Raw genomic sequence first — 20155 nt, 5'->3', positions numbered from 1 at the left:
TCAACACTCCCACTAACCCTGTCAGCAGTTCCCCCCTAACAGGAAGCCAACAGCCATAACATATATGCAAAGAACTTAGCACAAGCCTATGCAGACTCTGCAATTGCTGATTCTGTCTCTGTGAGCCCCCAGGAGTCCTCCTTAGTTGATTCTATGGCCCATGCTCTCCTGGTGTCCTGGATACTTCTTGCTCCCACGTATTTCCCTGTCTTCCACGGGGTTTCCTGGGATCCAAGGGCAGGGACCCGATGGAGACCTCCAACCTGGGCTCTCTCCCCACCTAATGTTTGGCTGTGTAGCCCTGGCATCCGTTCTCAGAGAGGCGGCCTCTCTGGCTACAATTGAACCAATCTACGAATATAGCAGGACATCACTAGGAATCATTTCATTTATTTTTCTTCTGTTTTCTCTAGGTCTCTAGGCTCTCCAGCATCCGGTTGTTGGTCTGACATGGGCTCCCCCCCCATTATGGAGGCTGTCATTTTGTCCTACTGACAGTGTCCTTTGCTTTTCAGTTCCATGAGGTGCCACTTACTAATTGTTGCTCTTAGAGCCTGAGTCATTGGCTCAAGAGAAGTTCCATCCAGGAAGTTGTCTCCTGTGCTAATACGTTCAAGGCTATTCCCCAACTTTTTCTTCTGTCAGATCAGTGCCTTTTGTATTGTTGAGTTGCTTGGCATTGAACACAGGCCCTACTATACTATATAGAAGCACACATTCTACCACTCAGCTACAGCCACTGCCACTGCCAGTGTGTATCCTGAAGCAAGATTAAATCCTTCATCCCATCTTCCAACGTTATCCATTCCACTGAGCATGGTACTGTGAACAAAGTAAAGTACTGTGAGGATTCTACCTACACATCTGCTAATTCCCAGTCTCTCTCTCTCTCTCTTTCTCTCTCCTCTCTCTCTCTGTCTGTCTCTCTCTCTCTCTGTCTCGCCCCCCCCCCCCCCGAAATGTGTGCTTCTCCTTTGTATTTATTTTAGTTTTCTCTCTGCCCTGGAAGCCCAGCCCTCCCACAAGTTCAGAGAAGTCTTCCAACAAAAGCTTGTTTCTTCCCAGAGTGTGGATTTTACTGCCAAGGAAAATAACGTCTCCTGCATTTGCTTATGCTGTGCTAGAGTGATGTATTTCAGTCCTTTCCTGATTTTGCTCTACCTCTGGCACACCCGTAAGCATTCCCTCGCACAGACTCAGGAAGCCCTGCTCTAAGGACCTTCAGGCACAATGATAAGTCATGTTCCAGTAAACCCTTCAGACAAGTCCACACAAACAGTTCACAGCCACAAGAAATAGCTGTGTCCATTCCCCAGCTATCTTGGGAAATGAGCTCCAGGCACTGTAGGCTTCACCACATAGCACAGTTTGTTTAATTCCTCTCTGAAGCTCAAATATAATCGCCTACGAAAAGAGAGTGTTCCAGTCCAGGGCGGAGGGGGGAGCTACAGTCCTTATGTTCCACAGTTGTAAGAAACACTAATGAAGATTGGGTTCAACATTACGAGTCATTCAAAATAAATTTTCCCTAATCAAAAACCTATAATTGGAAAAATTAGTTAAATGCTAGATATTTCCAAATAGGGAATCTCTCTCTAAATCACCTGACAGATCACATGATCATTATTCGAGTGTTGGACGCAGCTGGGCGAATGAACGATCAAGAGCAGCTGCCGATTTGGAAAGCAGAAGCTGCAGCCGGCCGGGTTCCCCCTGAGCTCCTCGACTGCATCCCTTTCATCGTTTCTATATTAGGCACTTTGTTCTTAAACGTGTTTGTCGTGTTGTTTCTGAGACCAGGTATGGGTATGTTATCTAGACTGACCTTAAATTCCAGGCCTTAAGATATCCTGGCATTTCAGTGCCCAAAGTATCCTGACCTGAAACCAAAGCCACTGTGCCCAACACAAAATGTTTTTTTGCTTTTTAATTGCATGGTGAAAACAGAATGCTAATTGAGCTATATTGAACTGATGGAAATTGGCTTAGCAAAATCAAAATTATCTAACATGTGTTTACGCTACGGATTACTAGAAAGTAGGGAGGAAGCTGGACGTGGTAGGCCTGCCTTTAATCCCAGCACTCGGGAGGCAGAGATAGAGACATGCCTGTGAATGCTAGGCCAGCCTGGTCTATATAGTGAGAGGCTATCCAAAGCTACATAGTCAGACTCTGTCGCAAAAAGAAAAACGTATACAATAGCTACTGAGGACATAGTGATCAACTGCCACTTATTGCCATATATTATTAGCTAATTATTATGCTTCTAATTGTAATATAGGGAAATCTATATAATCATACAATTATTTTATGTGCCTAATTTTTACACATATAGATAAAGTTTTAATATACTCTCTACCCCAAATAGCTTTATTTCCTTGATAAAAGACACAGACTCCAAAGGACAACACAACTCCCAAACTATATTCAGTGACAAAATGAAAATGTGACAGTGATGTCACCAAACTGGGAACAAGAAGGTCAACATGTAAGAAGTGTATAAAAGGGGCTGGGAAGATGGCCCAATGATTAAGAGCACAGGATTCTTTCCCAAAGGACCCGTGTTTCATTCCCAACATCCACATGGCAGCTCATACCTGTCTGTAACTCCAGTCCCTAAGCATCCAGAGCCCTCTTCTGGCCTCCTCAGGCACCAGCACACACATAGTGCATGCATATATGCATACCCATACACTAAAATAAAAATAATCTTTAAGAACAAGTATAATACTCTTTTCTGGGTTTAGAGTTAACCATTTCTTCTACTTTCAAGATTTTATTAGGCCAGGTGTGCTAGTGCACACCTTTAACCCTAGCACCTAGGAGGCAGAAGCAGGTTAATCTCTACGAGTTCGAAGCTAGCCTGATCTGTACAATGAGTTCTCAGGCAGCCAGAACTACACAATGAGAAGCTTTGTTTCAAGAAAACATACATACATACATACATACATACATACACACATATGAATAATGAATATCTCTCTAAATCACCTGAGAGACATACATACTAAAAGATTTTTAATTTAGCTTTTTAACTCTATTTAAATCCCCACATTCTTCTAAAATAATCTTCCTTTCAAAATGGTTGTGTCCATTTTTCTAATTGCTTTAGTTAGCATAGAAAATAACGGGCTTCGTTATACATTGCACTTTGCTTATCTTCTTCACAGCTGTCCCTCCTGTCCTCCCCTCTCCCTTCTCCATCCCTTTCCTGATTTCCTCCTTCTTCTGCTTGAGTGTTTAAATGTGCATTTAAATGCTGACTAAGGAGAAAAAACAAGAAAGCTGTGTTCTCAGTTTTCCACTACGCTACGCTATCTGGCTACCCTTTCCTTCCTTTGGATCCTTTCCTCAATGCCCATAGCCAGATAGATAGATAGATAGATAGATAGATAGATAGATAGATAGATACATATACATAATGTAGTATATATGGGATATATACATATATGATTATATATGATATGTACATATATATATTATATACACATATCTACTAATATGCATCTTCGTAGATATAAATTAGATATACATCCCTTAATTCCCTCCTCCTTTCCCTCTTCTGCCCCCTTTTTCCCTTCAACTCTCTATTGTTGATCTCTTAGTAATACACTACTGTTTTATGTCCAAGGTCTTGCTAGGTAGCCCAAGCTGGCCTCAAACTCACAGCAATCCTCTGCCTTGGCTTCCTGAGTGCTGGAATGACATGCCTGAGCCGCCATGCCAACCGGTTCTGTTCATGTCTTTTTAAACACCTGTCTGACTTGCTGACTGTCACTCACACAGGCAATACATTGTCACTGTGACACTGAATCAAAGGTGGACAGAGCAACACAGAGATGATGTCGTGGCCTCTAGGACTCAGGTTTGATTGCCCAATGGGAACAAGTTTCTGTGCATTTCTGTCTGGCATTTCCAAGCACCTCATGAATGTAAGTCATTATTTCTTTCTTGGTGATCTATCCTATTAGGATGTTTACACCTAAACCTAGTTAGCAGGGCCCTTTGATACCATAACATATAGCCTGGGTCTGAGAACATCATGGAAAATATTATGTGATCTACAAAAGAGAGCCTTCTCAGCCTTGTGCAAATGTTGGCTGAAGTATGAATGTGTTCCCTATGCTACTGTCTGTATAACATCCACAAACATGCGAACTTTAGCCAATGAATTCTTTAGAACATACCAGCAGGCCTCACCCTTGTGTGAGCTCACTTAAGAAACACATTCTCATCCATCCCTTCCCCTTGTGTGCAGAGGTCATGGAATACAGCAACCAAGTGAGCTCAACTTCAACATTAAAGGAATACCACCAATAAAAGAAAGTTCTGGATGCTTGGGGACAGTAGCTTCAAACTCACACTGACTTACACTCCTGCACACTGCGTGAGTTTTTAAAGTACAGTTTATATAGTCTGCAGTTGAGATGGAGGAGGAAGAGAAATGTTGAAAAGGTTAAAAACCATTAGGTGCCAAACTCCTCCCTCCCCAGCAACCTGAATCAATGACTTCTTTCGTGGTTTTTGTTTGTTTGTTTTAGTGTGTGTGTGTGTGTGTGTGTGTGTGTGTGTGTGTGTGTTGGGGGCACATCTGGTTCTCTCCTTCTACCACATAGGTTCCAAAAATTGAACTCAGGTTCTCGGTCTCAGCGGAGGCACTTTTATCCACTGAGCATCTCTGAGCATCTCACTCAGTCCCTGAAGCAACTGTTAACAGCACATTCGGAAGCCTGGAAAGAATAGAAAAGACCATAATCTGTTTGAATAATTATCACCGTTTATGGATGTTGCTGCCACAGGAGAGCCTAGAGTTAACCTTACCACTTAAGACGTTGTTAAAGTTTTTCAAAATAAGAATACCACAGAACCGAAGCCAGGTGTGGTGGTGCCTTCAATCCCAGCACCAGGGGTGTGGAGGCAGGTGGATGTCTGTGAGTTTAAAGCAAGTCTTGGTTCTTTTGCAAGTTCCAGAACAGCAGGGATACATGATAGCGAGGTCTTGTCTCAAGAAAAGAAAAATCACAAGAGTTGGTAGGCATGGTGTTCCATACTTAGCACTCTGACTACTGGTAAAGGAAGACCATGAGTTCAAGGCCAGCCTGGGCAACAAAGCCTGTTCTAGACTATCCTGAGCTACAAAGATAGATCTTGTCTTGAAAAGGAAAAAAAATCAGCCTGGAGATGCGGCTGAGTTGGTAGAGTGTGTGCCTAGCATGCACAAAGCCCTGGTTCAATCTCTAGGACAGCAAAGTCTGGACGTGGCAATCCAGAACTGTACTTTCAACACAAGACGTAGAGATGAGGTCATCCTCAACTGCACAGACAGCAGAGCTGGAGGTCATTCTGGGTGACATGAGATCCTATTATATGCGCACGAATAATTAATTACTTGAGTTATTATCTGAATTATGTTAACTTTTAGACAATGCAATGTACCAGATTTCATTAGATATCATAAGGTTTGAATATACTTAAATTAACAAATAGACAAATGTTTTTTTCCAAGTTTTCTTGAAGTTAAAGGTTCTTCCTACAAAGAAAAACTGTGCCAAGACATACAGTGTTAGAGATATTTGTACTCATATGGAAGGCTTGGAGTGCGTAGGAAGAGACCATGTCAACTGACCAAATGTGACACCTGAAGCCCCAGGCAGGGCAAATTTTCTCTCAGCCTGACAACACAGGGAACCCCACTTCATAGTTTCTACTTCACATCACTCAAAATCTACATGAGACAGTGCTAGTAAGTCAGCCCACATTGATAGGCTTCTGTCCTATTGTAACTTAATTTCGAACATGAACTAGAATTTCCAATTCTTCCCAGGTAACAATATTTGGTTCTTAAGTTGTAAGTATTTTCCACCTTGTTGCAAAGGTTTTCTTCTCCTTGTCAGCCCATCTGATATGGCCATATTTTAATTATTATCTTATATATTTTACTGTGTGGGTGCTTTGTCTGCATATAGATCAATTTACCATGTGTGTCCGCTTGGCCTAAATGGAAACCAGAAGAGGGACTTAACAGGAGGCTGCGAGCCACTGAATGGGTGCTAGGAAATGACCGAGGTCCTCTGCAAAAGCAGCCAGTACTGTTAACCTCAGAGCCACCTCTCCAGAGCCCCACAATACTCTTAACAAATATTGAGATGATGTTTAAAGAAAGTTTAACTCATTGCCGGGCGGTGGTGGCACACACCTTTAACCCCAGCACTTGGGAGGCAGAGGCAGGCGGATTTCTGAGTTCGAGGCCAGCCTGGTCTACAGAGTGAATTCCAGGACAGCCAGGGCTACACAGAGAAACCCTGTCTCGAAAGACAAAAAAAAAAGAAAGAAAGAAAGGAAAAAAGAAAGAAAAAAAGAAAGAAAAAGAAAGAAAGAAAGTTTAACTTCCCATATGGCTGTCTGTAGTGCTTCCTTCAGTCTCGAGGATTGTTCACCAGGAGACTAAAGGCCTTTTTGTACTTTGGTTCTGATTTAAGAAAGCATCCAGGCTGTGGCACCCCAGCATAGAGGAGCTGGGTTTTATTTTGTTGTTGTTTTAACATTTGTTTGCTTGTTTGTCCTGTGTGCAGGAATGAGTAGATGTGTTGGTATGGGTGTGCCTTGGAGTATGGTTGGGTAGGGGTGTGTGACGACAGCAGAGGACATCCAGTGGGCACTGGTTCTCTTCTTCCATAAACCAGGAACCAACTTCAAGTCCTCAGGCCTAGTGGTGGGCACCTTTACCTGCTAAGCCATCTCTGCCCAGAACCACATCAAAAGAACAATCAGATAGGAAGGCCCATGTACAGTGAGGCATTTATGTACCAAAGACCAGGATAAGAAATAGGACCATTAACACAGGATCCTGCTAGTAACAAAATGATGTGAGCCAGACACTGTGAATATAACAATAAAATTCAGAGATGACTCAGTTCTCCACAGGAATATGGGAAGGAAAGTAAAGCTGTGTGCATTGATTGACATAATGATTTACAGAAGCCACGTGGTAGAAGGAGAGAACTGAGTATAAGTGGCCTGCTGACCTCCATATGTGCCATGGTCCGTGCACGTGTGTGTGTGTGTGTGTGTGTGTGTGTGTGTGTGTGTGCGCGTGTGCATGTGTGCGCTCGCACACACACACACATACACACACACACGTACACACGCACACACAAAGTTTTAAAAAAAGAAATGAGAGACATACCAATACGTAGCTTGCAATGTGAGAACATAAAAACTGACATAAAAATGTCTTAAGCTGAAAACATAATTTTCATTAGGTATTTGGGCTTGTTCATTTATTATTTCAGTGACATTTTAATCATGTTTATTTTCCAAAAGAATTTAGAAAACTTAATTTATAAATGCTCGTAAGTCAATGCAGCCTTCTGGCAACTTTAGTATGTTCAACTAAGAAATTAAGGGAAAGGATAGCCCTCCAGAGAGAAGAAAACTCCAGCACAAGCAATCCTCAGAACGCATGGACTCCAGACAGGTTTTACAGACACATTCTTGAAGTCTCACTTCACAGCTCTGATTCCCAACATAAAGGACTGAGGAGTGCAAGGAAGTGGGTGAGAGGGAATAAGGCTCCTTTATGTAACCTGCCACAGGCTATCCTTGTCTAATGAAAAAAAAAAAAAGAAATATCAACTTAACCAAAATATGCCTATTTTAAGACATGGGTCTCTATAAATCCTTGTAAAAATAGCTCTTTGGAAAAATAAACACCCTGCATTACTTGTCTTTCCTAAAATGAAACTATTAATAATTTTAAAGACTTGTTTACTGTATTATTTTACGTGTTTTGCCTGCATGTGTGGGCATGCATTTAGCTATAAAGTGAATAGAAGGTATGTGCATTTTGTAGGGAATAAGATTTTGTGACAATATCTTTAAAACAGAAGACAGCTGTGGTATTTTCTTTCTTTTCTTTTTTTCCCAACTGCTTAGGACTAGACAGGGCATGGTAAATGAGCACTGGCTGAACTGGATCCCCAGCCCCTGACTTTTAAATATTTCCACAGAAGAACAACCCTACACACCCCAAATCCTGTGATGATAGGTGCTAATTCTTTGTGTGTGCCTTAGACAAAAAGATGTTGTTAATTCAAGACTCAACTTGGAGGCATCCCTAGAGAAAACCAGCCATAGATAAATTACTGATGGCAAATGTGTCCACAAACTCATACATGGCCAGACATGGTGATACCTGAATGTTCATGATTTAAATTAATCAGATGAAAGCCACAAACTGGGGTCTAGAGAGTTACTTGTCGTTCTTGCAGAGGACCCAAGTTCTATTCCCAGCACCCAATAGCATCTCACAACTGTATGTAACTCCATCCCTGGGGGATTTGATGCTCTCTTCTAACCCCACACCCTGGCAAAGGCACCAGACATGCACTTACATGCAAGCAGGCAAAACACTCATCCACAAAAAATAAATACATCTCTTTAAAAAAACATTAAAGATAGGAAGAACTGTTTTTCTTTCTCTGTTTGTTACCCAAAACTGAAAGGAAGGAAGAGAAAAGAGCATGATGACATATTAATATTCACTGGCCTCTCTAGACTGTTGCCAGAGGCACTCGGTGAGCAAGCAGTCACACAAAAGCAAAGGCAAATTTGGATCATGTGCTTAGAAACCTTGGGAGACTATGTGGCTACATTTTAAGAGGACAGGAGCCAAAGAACATTCCTGAAAGAAATAAAAGTTTAGAAATGATTTTTATTTTACTTTTTAAATTAGTGTACAAAGTGTGAGACATCTATAGATATTGAATCTGAATTGGAAACTTCAAGCAATTATCTTACTTAAATCATCAAAATGTAGACAAAAATCTCCATGTCTGTTTGGAAAGTGCTTCTGTGTAGTGTCATTGACTATATCAGTGAACATGTAAGAATTACTTTGCTGTTGTTTCGTTAGTTTTCACAAGTGGATTTGAGTCTTGAGAAAATCAATTTAACAAGCTGATTTCACCTTGTGGGAGTGTGTGATGGTTGGTGGATTGTGCCAGTTTATAACTGTTTCCAGAAGTGTAGCGCCTAATCCCACAAGGCTGGCAAAGTCCAGCATCTGGGTTAACATCCACTCAGTTCCCACAATAGCAAGAATGATTTCTCCTAGTAAATGTAAACAAAAAACATCTGTGCTAACATCACAAGTCAAACTATTTTGTTAGGACCACTCCACTTTAAAACCAGAAATTGGACTCTGCATCTTAGAACACGAAGCATTTTATGCTTGTAAATACCTTTAGCATTTCTAGTAGATTCTCCTATGTCTGTTATCTTCATATTAGCAGCATCCAAGATAGGATGCCCAAGGCCACAACCTCTGAATCTGTATGCAGCAGATATTTTCCAGAATTGAGTGTGACAGCCGGGCGGTGGTGGCGCACGCCTTTAATCCCAGCACTTGGGAGGCAGAGGCAGGCAGATTTCTGAGTTCGAGAGTTCGAGGCTAGCCTGGTCTACAGAGTGAGTTTCAGGACAGCCAGGGCTACACAGAGAAACCCTGTCTCGAAACACCCCCCCCAAAAAAAAAGAAAAAGAAAAGAAAAAGAAGAGGCACTGGGAAGGTTAAGGCCAGCATCCCTTCTGGACCAGAATATGAGGCACCTAGCTGCCTACCATGAGCAAGCAAATCAGATAAATTACGGTTTATCCCGATTCCCCTGCAATGCAAAAAGCCACAGCAAGGCATTTTCTAGTGACCTAAGTTTAACTTAAAAGTTTTATTTAGACTCATTTTAAAAATCCATGATTGCCATCCAAAAAAGAACTTGAAATGAAATATCCTTCTGTGAGGATTTTTAAATGACTGCTCTAAAGCCAGGATGCTGACTGTGGTCTCACAGTGAACAGGTTTCTATAAAAAGCAAAACATGCACTCACAGAAAGTCACTCCTGAGTGTGCTGCCGTAAGCAGCTCCGTGCCTGTAATATTCTACACACTCCACCGTCTTCTTCCAGGATAACTCAATGGGGACAGCTTAATGTGGAGGTTCATCATCTGAAAATAATTAGAAGCTCAGGCAACACAAGCATGTTCTTCTCTTTGGCCAGGTTTCATTAGAAAGAACCATATTGTGAATTTTAAAAGAAAGCAGCATTCACAGAAGGATGGACTCACGCAGTTCCAGTAGTTTCTGGGACAGGAGGAACACAGTTAAACGTCTTTCATGTTTGATCTCATTTGATTTGCCAGCTAGCTCCCAAGCAATCTTCTTCAAAACACTGTGAAGCACATTGTTTGAATATCACTTTATGGAGAAAAATAAAATTAAGCCCCGGAGATGGCTGGCTTCAGTTTTTTTTTAAAAACAGCCATACATTTCTTCCTATATAATGCTAATCCCTGGTGCTTTTTTCATGTTTATTTGTGTGAGCGCATGTGTGCATTGGCATGCATGCTATCACAGAGGCCAGAAGAAAACCTGGTGGAGTCAGTTCTCTCCCTCTACCATGGTGGGGATGTGGGGGGGGGGGGGGGGGCCCGGGAGATTGAATCTATCATGAATTCAGGTCTGCAGGTTGGCTGTCTCTTTACCACTAAGCCATCTCACCAGCCATTCATGAAGATTTTTTTTAAAGCTCAAAATTCACTAAAGAAATTCGCATTGATTGTACTTCAGACTTTTATTTATCATTTCTTCTAAAAAGGGAGCTTCACTTTATAAAATAGAGGGGGCCAAGGGCAATGAGTTTCCAGTTCAATAACACAGCAAGGACATCCTTGTACCTTGAAATGACAGTAGCTGGTAGATTTCTCCATTGAAACACTGTGTGTAGTAAAATGAAATTATACACATTCCCGTGACTCTTGGCTAGCACACTCCTGGCGTGCTCGCAGGCATTGTGTCATGACCTTCATCATGGCCGTGGGTATTTATTTATTCAACAGGCATCCGTTGAGTGGCCACCACGCCTGAGGAAGTGCCGCATTACTTACTTTGCTGCTTTGGCCTTCGAAGGCAGTTAAGGCAAGAAGGATTTCTTGCTGCTCCCACTTGGAGATCTATTCTGTCATGGTGGGGAAGGAGATATGGAAGAAGCCAGCTGGTCACGGGGCATCAGCAGTCAAGGACCAGAGAGTGAACACGGAGCAGGGTTGAGGTATAAACCCTCAAGGCTTACCCTCCCCTCCCCCTCCCAATAACTGTCTTCCTAATGCTCCGCCTCCTAAAGGTTTCCCAGCTTTCCTCACAGGATCACCGGTGTGCTGGTGTTTGAACAAAAGAGCCTACAGGGGATGTTTCATATCCAAAGCACAGCAAAACAGCTGTACTAGACGTTTAAGGAAAAGAGATGGAGGAAAACCTCTAGGCACGATGTTACTAGAAGAATGCACCAGGACAGCAAAGGAAATGCCACAAGCAGCGGTGATAATGAATTAAGAACTTTCCCCTTACCAGCTATCTCACTTACCACACTATTGTCATTTCACGGGTGGCATGTGGACATGGTGAGATGGTAATCAATTGGCTTTTCCAAGAGCACTCAACCGAAAACAAAAGCCAGGCTTTGAACTAGAGTCCCTGAACATCAAAATTATCACCGCGATCTTTACCCTATATTTTCCAAAGAATCATGGAAACATAATAAAAGAACCCCATGTGCAAATAAATCTGGGAAAGCAATGAAAGGCCAGTTCTAAATAGCTGTCACTGTGGCTAAGACAGGCAGGCAGGTCAGGACCTTCACCAACTCCATCATAAATTTTTAGGAAAACAAGTTAGATCACCAATGAAAACACTGGATTTGCCCTAAATGTATTTCTTCATGGGGAGGAGGAACCATGAAATTAGTTTCAAAGAATGAGCATTTGTCCCTACTAAATAAAGTGATCTGTCAGACTGAAACAAACGAAAGCAAGACCCCCACACTCTAAAATCAGTAAAAGTCAAGTGCCTATGAAGAAGAAAACTTTAAGGACTACAGAAAGAAGTCTCAGTCACTGTGCACAGTTCTCAGAGCTGCTAGGTAAAGGGAATTTTTTAAAAATACACCAAGACAAATTTCCCTTAGAGACAGGTGTCTTTTTTTATTTTTTTTAATTATGTAAGTGAGTACACTGTCGATGTCTTTAGACACACCAGAAGAGGGCATCAGATCACATTACAGATGGTTGTGAGGCACCATGTGGTTACTGGGAAATAAACTCAGGTCCTCTGAAAGAGAAGTCGGTTCTCTTAACCTCTGAACCATCTCTCCAGCCCCAAAGGGAAATTCTTACAGATTAGCCCATCTTCTAAACAACTAGACACAAGCAACCATGGGAAATTATTTTGTATAATCAACGCTCCTCTGGTCTCAAAGCATACCTGTAGGATGTAAGTTACCAGGGAATAGAAAAATGGTTGAGCAGGACCTGAGTTCATTTCCCAGCACCTGTGATGGATGGTTCATAACCATGTGTAACTCCTGATCCATACAATATGTCTCCACCTTCTGGTCTCCTTGGGCATTGCTCTCATGAGTGTGATAACACAAATAGACACATAATAATAATTTAAAAAATTAAAGTATGAAACCATGAAGCAGCCTAATAAGGAAAGACAGACTGCAATGACTCAGTCTCACTATCTTTCCTCATCCAAATGATCCCATTCTTTGTGGTCTTAGAATCATGTTCATGTTCCAATAAGCATATGTAACAAGTAAGAAGTGATTGCATAAATCACATACTAGTTACTTATGGACAAAGGGAAAGGTGTGCACCCCTTCCTGATGAGCACCCCTGAGACGCTCTGTTGAAGACTTACAAAATAAATCCTTCCTGGTGAAATGTGTGGGGTTCTAGGTTAATTCCCCATCGCTGCCAAAGGTGAAGGTGTTCTTGCATTGTACACAGCTAATCTAGAGATTCACATTTTATCGATGCTGACTAATTATAAACTGTACAAGCCTCTTTTTCTTATGTATCTAACGCCTGTCAACCACTCATCAATGTTGCACTGAGTGCACTTGGGAAATTCTGGGGTGACGTATTCTCCTTTCGAAGGCTCCTTTGTATTTCTTAATATCTTTCTAAAGGATGCCAGAGTGAAGGGCGGGGCCCTTTATCCCTTAGGTAAACCAGTGTGGAACATGGCAGAGATTCCTTGCTACCTCTCAGGTGGGTTTCCATAAAAAGCTGTCTCTTTGGGTTTAGGATATGCTGGCCCAGAATACACCAGCCCTGGATTCTACCTCGGACAGGGCAACCTGAGCATATCGTATAAGCATATAGGCCAGATCAGATTCTGTGCTCCCCCACTAGCCAATCACAAGTCACTCAAGACTGTAACTTCTGCCAGAAGCTGTGTTGACTCATCCAGGCTAAAAATAACTCTTGACCTTGCCTGGTTTGCTCAGATTCTTCTCCAGAATCTGACACCCATCTTCTCCCACTGTTAACTCCTACCTGATTGCATATGCTTCACACTAATCTATACCAAATTTATTGGACCAAAAAACAAAACAAAAATCCCACACACTTCATCAAAATCTCTACTTGATTTTTGTTTCTTTGTTTTGTCTTTGTTTGTTTGATTGCTTTGTTTTGTTTGGGGGGTTGTTTTTTGTTTTTATTTGTTTGGCTTGGATTGGGGCTGCTTTTTTTGTTTTTTGTTTTGTTTTGTTTTGTTTGGGCTCTTCTTGATTTTTTTTTTGTTTTTGTTTGCTTTGTCAAGCTGTGTAGGTATTTTTGTCAGCATAACATGTTTTATCAAAATATTTGGGAGCTACATACTGGCACTCATGCACTTTAAATTTTTACAGATTGGAGGGAAATGAGTCCAAAACAATCACTTGAGCCTGTAAGAGAAAAAAATCCTTGCTCTCAAGACTGTATTTAAGAAGGCATTTCAGCTGTGAGTCAGGGCAAGTTCCCAAAAGCATGAAAACAGTTATTGTTCCAAACATATGGATTTCTAACCCTGGAATGATGGTCTGATTATTTGGATTCTACTTCTCAGATACAAATTAATAAGAGTTTCTTTCATACATATTTTAGTAAATCAGAAATCAAGCTGTTTCCTGTTGAATCATAAATATATATATATATATATATGTATGTATGTATATATATATATTCCTTACTGATGAATTCAAAGTGGAATTTTCTGTGTGTGTGTGAATGTGTATGTATGTGTATGTGAGTGTATGGGAGTGTGTGTATGTGTGAGTGTGTGTATGTGAGTATATGTGTGTGTGTGTGTGTGTGCGTGTGCTTCCTTGCTTGCTAGCATGTAAGTGAGAGGGTCCAAAGCCAACACTGGGTACCTTCTTCAATCATTCTCAACCTCACTCTTTGAAACAGGGTGTCTTGCTGAACCTGGGGCTTGTCAGATCCGTTGGATTGGCTGGCCAGTCGGCCCCAAGCATCCCCTCAGTGCACCAACAACACTGAGCTTACAAGTGTGCTCTGCTCCAAATCAGAATGGTCCATGAGTCTAAGGGATCCTGTTCAGTTCTTCATGCTTGGGTGACAAACACTTTATTGATGGAACCGTCTCCCCAGAGACATCTCCCAGCCTCCTTTCCCTTTTGATGAATTCCAAAGGCAAAAATCCAAGGAATTATTTGGGAGAGTTCAAGTTCAGCCCACAGACTGTCCCAAGCAAAGCTCAATTCCTTCTGGCCAGAAAGAAAGCTGTCCATTTTTAACAAGTATTTGTTAATGCAAATCTAACCAAAGGAAGCTTTCAGTTGTAGCTGCCATTCTTGTTGGCAGATACGTTGTCTTGTTAGGGTTCTATTGCATCCATCAACTAAATCCTTAGAAATAACTGTATTGTTTTTCTGTCCTGAGGATCCAACACAAGGCTCTAAGTAGGCACTCTACCACTCAAGTGCTGACCAATCAATGGCATTTGGACAGACATTCATAAAAAATTACCTAGGCTAAGAAAACAAACGTCTCTTCTTTCATGCTGGAAAATAAAATGAATATAAAAAATTTTTCATGGAGATTTTCAATCAAGTCAGTGAATTTAAAGCAGAATCCAGAGTGTTACATGAGAGCCCGTGAGTAAAGGCACCAACCCCGACAGCCTGGCTTTTATTTCAAGAACCTGCAGCATGGAGGAGAGCGCCTGAAAGTTGACCTCTGACTTCCACACCATGATATGCATACACACAGGCACATACACACAGAGATAAATAAATAGTAAAGCCTTTATAAACAAATCCCAAAGGTACTTCCAAGATGAAATTAGTTAAGGTAAGTAGTCTCCTTCAAAAGGGGCCTGAGCAACATTAGAGTTTGTAAATTTCCAGAATTTGTGCATTTCCTGCACCCTGTGAGGCACACTCCAATCTCCCTGACCTGTGAGTCCCTAGGATTGTTGTCCAAGTATAGGGACAGACACTTATTGTCCTATAACCTTTATGCCAGATTTCCCACTCGCCATCTCCCTGGGAGCAGGAATAACCTGTGTGTAAGTTGTAGAAGCTGGCTCATCCTGAAGGTGTAGGATTTCAAAATGACAGAAAGAATAACACTGACTGTACCCATTTCTATCACAGACAAGGTACAGATATGCTTTCTTATCTGCTTATCCTAAAAGGAATTTGAGGGGCTTCTTAAAAAGTGATCATTTTTCAGCCAGATTTGCAGATCCATGCTCCAGATATTCAACCAAAATTTATTTTCATTTTCAGAACATATCATATTCTTGGAATAATATCAATTTATTTTTACGTATGAAACAAGACAGTATAACATTAAACCACGGCTTTCATGTAATCTCTTTAAATAATTCAACAAGCCCACCGGAAGTCTCTAATAACAAACAGAACAAAGGGCTGAGGCCGAGCAGCAGGATCATACAAGCTCAGCTGTCAGGAGTAGCCAGCGTGTGTGACTTAGCTGAAAGAGAGTCTCCTCTCCGTGTCAGCATCCTTTCCTTGTTTTCCAATAGCTGCAGAAACGCTAACGTCAAGTTTCTGCTTTATGTGGTGAGCCCTGCTGGAACTCTCTGTGAATGTTTTCTAGGGCCTGGTTTTAAGGTTTGCACCCTAATACGAAAAGTCATTCCCACCCTTTCATTTACCTTAGTCACGGGCAAGAAATGTTTTCTGAGGACTTAACCCATACACTCCACGTTTTAAGAGCAAAGTTTCTCTATTAGCACCTACTTAATCCCTTCTCCCTTCTTAGAGATCACTAGGAAAACTATGCAGGCATTTGAAAGAATGAACACATGGCTCAGTGATAGAGGCTTACTCAGCCTTCATGGATTGCATCCTACTACTGCAAAAATAATAATAATAATAATTTTAAAAGGAGAGATGGAAAAGTCAAGAGTGGTGGGAAACATCCATAATGCCTGCTTTTCTCTGTGTAGCCCTGGCTGTCCTGGAACTCACTCTGTAGACCAGGCTGGCCTCAAACTCAGAAATCCGCCTGCCTCTGCCTCCCAAGTGCTGAGATTAAAGGCGTCTGCCACTGCTGCCCGGCCCATAATGCCAGCTTTATGACTCAGAAGCTGAAGGATCAGGAGTTCGAGGTCAGCCCAGACTAGACTTCAAATTCAAGGCCAATCTAATCAAGAAACTCAAAGAGGAAAAAAAGGGGGGGGGGGAGAAGGGAGACTTTTCATGTCCTGCATTGAGAATTTTTAGCCTGACTTTTTGTATTTTCTTCGTCGTTGTTAAAGAAATAAAAAGCATTCCATACTGATTTGGGTACTTCAGCAAGGCCTTCATTACCAACAGAAAGGCCAGGCCTAAATTCTTTCTAAAGAGCATAAGCATAACCCAAAACATTGCTTAAAATATCTTTTTAATGCTAAGCCTTTAACACAAATCAAAATGTGCTTTAACATACTCTGACAGAAAATGTCTAACATGATGATTGCAGGAGATAAAACATGATCATGAACTATTCATCTCAGAGTGGCTAAAGGGGAGGGGAGCTGGGGGGGGAGGGGAGCTGGAAGGGGGGCTGTTGTTTTCCCTTAGTAAGGCTATGTATGGCTTCAGAATCTAGATGCCTGTTAGAAACCATTTTTTTTTTACCCTGGTAGGAAGATCTACATGTATGCACACTACACATTTAGATCATCAATATCCTTTTAAAAATTCGCCAGTATCCCCAGGCGAGAGTGCACCTAACGCTCATACAAACGCAGAGGTGGGTACGCAGAGCCTGCAGCGCCCAATAAGCTGGTTCTTTGAAAATTCTCAACTGATAAAAGCCTCTTTCCTGGCTCCCCTGAGACCCCGCCTTCTGCACCTTATTTTTCACTCGTGTCTGCGGGGAAGGTGTTTGCCTTCCTGAGAACTCACAATTTGATTCTGTTTAGAGTTTGACCCATCTGTGAGGGTGAGCACCCAGGGACACAGCTCTGGGATTTGCTTGCCTGTTATTCCTGTCCCCATGCCTCCAGGCCTTCTAACCTATGTTCACCCAAAAAAAAAAAAAAAAAAAAAAGAAACCGGTCGGAGATGCGAACGATGGGGAGAGGCTGGCGCTCGTTTCCTTCCCACTTCCCACCTTCCATCCAGGCATCCTCCACTGGGAAGCAACTCAGGGCCCACCTCTCCTTCCAGTCCCCGGAGCCCCTGCAGCGGGCAGCGCACTTACCGGGCTCATGGACCCCGGGGTTGTCAGACAGCTCGATGACCAGGAGCTCCCGGCCCTCGAAGCTGCGCCCCACCGTGTAGATCCTGCTGATGGCGGTGCACTGCAGCCATACGGACACCAGCGCCTCGCGCAGCTCGGGATAGCGGTGGTACTCGAAGGAGATGCCGTCCTCCTGCTGCAGCCGCCGGCGGCGCCGCATGCCAGCCGCTGCCGCCCCGGGATCCTGGGCTTCAGCCGCCAGCAGCCACCCGCCGGCCACCAGCGCGGCACACAGCGCCAGCAGCATCCGTCCTCCGCACCCGGCCATCGCGTCCCCGCGAGCTGTACCGCCGGCCTCTTTTGTCTGCCCGGACCCGGGTGGAGCTGGCGAGCTCAGCACCAACCTCCTCTCGCCTCACCTTCCACAGCTCAATGAACGGTGCGCGCTGGGGCCACCCAGAGGACAGCGGCGACGCGACGGCTCTGCGCGCTGCACTACCCGCCCGGGGGAGCGGGAGCCAGGAGGCCCAACACTGGCTGAGCAGACGCCAGGGATGCTGGTTTTATTCCTTGGCTCAGACCCACGTCAAAAGCCAAATGGCGCCAGGGACCACGCAGGTGGAATGACAGCTAAGGCTTTGGCTTAGGAAGGCTATTGTCAATGAGAGGGAACCTCGACCCAGGACCATCCTTGTAGAAAACACATTTTTGGCTTGTTAGCAGAGAGGGCCTTTTGATTTCCACCTAGACGAATCAGAATGAGGGATGGGGCGAGAAGCAACTGCTTGCCTTCTTTCCCGGATGTCATTGCTGCAATAGTAGAAACTTAAGGGTTGCGATTTCATCTACAACAAGGTCTGGCTAGAAATCAGAACACTATATTTTGATTTAAAGGTGCTTTCTACCAATTTACAGATAGTGCTTTTAACTGAATTCAGACATACTCCGGAATCTTTCTAGGAGGGAAAAAAAGAGAGAAATGGGGTAAGACGGTGTCCTTTACAAGCAGAACACCCTAAAAAACACAAACAAGACTCTATGCATGAGTTAGACAGAGGATTTCATTTGGCATTATGATTCAGTCCTGTAATGGAGGAAAACCTATACAGATAAATGATATTGTCTTCCCTTCCACAGAGTGACTGCAAACGTATCAAATCATGGGCTTAAATGACCACTCGTGGGCAGGGTTTGTATTTTTGGAGTAACATCTGCAGCAGATATTACTCTACAAAGGTTGCCATTTGGATGCAACATCAGCACGAATCTGAATAAATAATCCAAGGAGTATTGCCACCAAAAAGAAAGACTACACACCAGCTGTGGAATGTTTCATGTGGGACATTTTTCCTCAGATGCCTCTTTCTCCACTGTCTAATAATATCCTGTCCTGGATAAAACATGTCACCTGGAAAGGAATCCAGATCTATAAGTAATTTCATTAGGTTTTTTTTTTTTAACTGAAGTTTGAAACAGTGGAAGCACCTTCTCCTCCAACTCCTTGGTCTCAGAAACAGCTAGAGGACAAAGGGAGCCCAGTTATTTAGAAAGTGATGTCAGCAGGACAACAGGTTGTGTGGCCTCTGTGGCTCTCAGAAGGCCCGCTGCCAACAAAAGCTGTGGAAGACATAGCTGCCCACACCCCACCCACCCTACTCCCACCCCTGAGAAATCGTAACCAACCAGTGTGCTATAGCTAAGAAAAAAAACATTACTGGCACTGGGTGAAGAAGACATCTAAAGATTGTCTGTCACACATTCAGGGAACAAATGTAAACCAGACAGGGAAGCAACTGTAGGCATCCAGCTCATCTTGAGAATTTCAAAAATAAGTATTACTGTTTCAGGGGCTGGAGAAATGGCTTCACAGTAAAGAGCACATAATACTCTTGCAGAGTACCTAAGTTCAATTCTTAGCACTCACAACCAAGGGATCCCAGCTGTCTGCATCTCCAGCTCCAGGGGATCTGATGTCTGGTCTCCTTGGACACCCTCACATATGCAGTAATAAAAGGGGGAACATACACACATCTAAATACAATTTTAAAGGAGTACAAACAAAGTCATGATAGTGCACACCTGTAGTCCCAGAATTCAAGAGCCTGAAGCAGGAGGATACCAAGCTTGAGGCTAGCCTGAGCTAAGTAGTGAGACTTTCCCTTAAGTAAATAAAAGTGATTAAATAGAGACAGATTGTCAAGGTGCTAGCAGAGAGGTTAGCTTCGAATTGATGTGTCTACATCTCCCACGGCAGCACAATTTTTTTTTTCAGACAGAGTCTCACATAGCTCAAGCTGACCTCAAACTCACTATATATCTGGGACTAGCCTTGGAGTCCTGATCTCTTATTTTGTGCTGGCTTGTATTATAGCTAGCTGCTGCTTTAACAAGCTACCACAGACTTGGGTAGGAGGTAGATTTTGGGGGGATAGCTTTCATCTAACTTCCTCCGTAAAGTAGACAGAGCTTTATGAAAAACAACAACAATAATCCCCCAATGCTTTCTACTCTAACCAGTCTGTGTTTGATTATTTAGTTCAGAAGTCTGAAACCAGAGTTATAATTAGGTTTCTAAAAGCATTTCCAAAAGAGTAACCTTGGAAAACCAGAGAA

General features: G+C 42.7%; 1 protein-coding gene across 1 annotated transcript in view; it reads right to left on the bottom strand.

The window, feature by feature from the left end:
- Window positions 1–18030, bottom strand: part of Cpe (carboxypeptidase E) — a 96878-nt gene extending 78848 nt beyond the window's left edge. The window contains exon 1 of the mRNA XM_028785353.1: window positions 17564–18030. Coding sequence (XP_028641186.1) covers window positions 17564–17870 — 307 coding nt within the window. The 5' untranslated portion in view covers window positions 17871–18030. The remainder of the gene's footprint in view (window positions 1–17563) is intronic.
- Between the last annotated feature and the right edge of the window lie 2125 nt (window positions 18031–20155).

The sequence above is a fragment of the Grammomys surdaster genome, unplaced genomic scaffold (assembly GCF_004785775.1).
Source record: "Grammomys surdaster isolate TR1022 unplaced genomic scaffold, NIH_TR_1.0 125187, whole genome shotgun sequence".
NCBI lineage: Eukaryota > Metazoa > Chordata > Mammalia > Rodentia > Muridae > Grammomys > Grammomys surdaster.
This window is presented reverse-complemented; position numbering and strand designations above follow the sequence as displayed.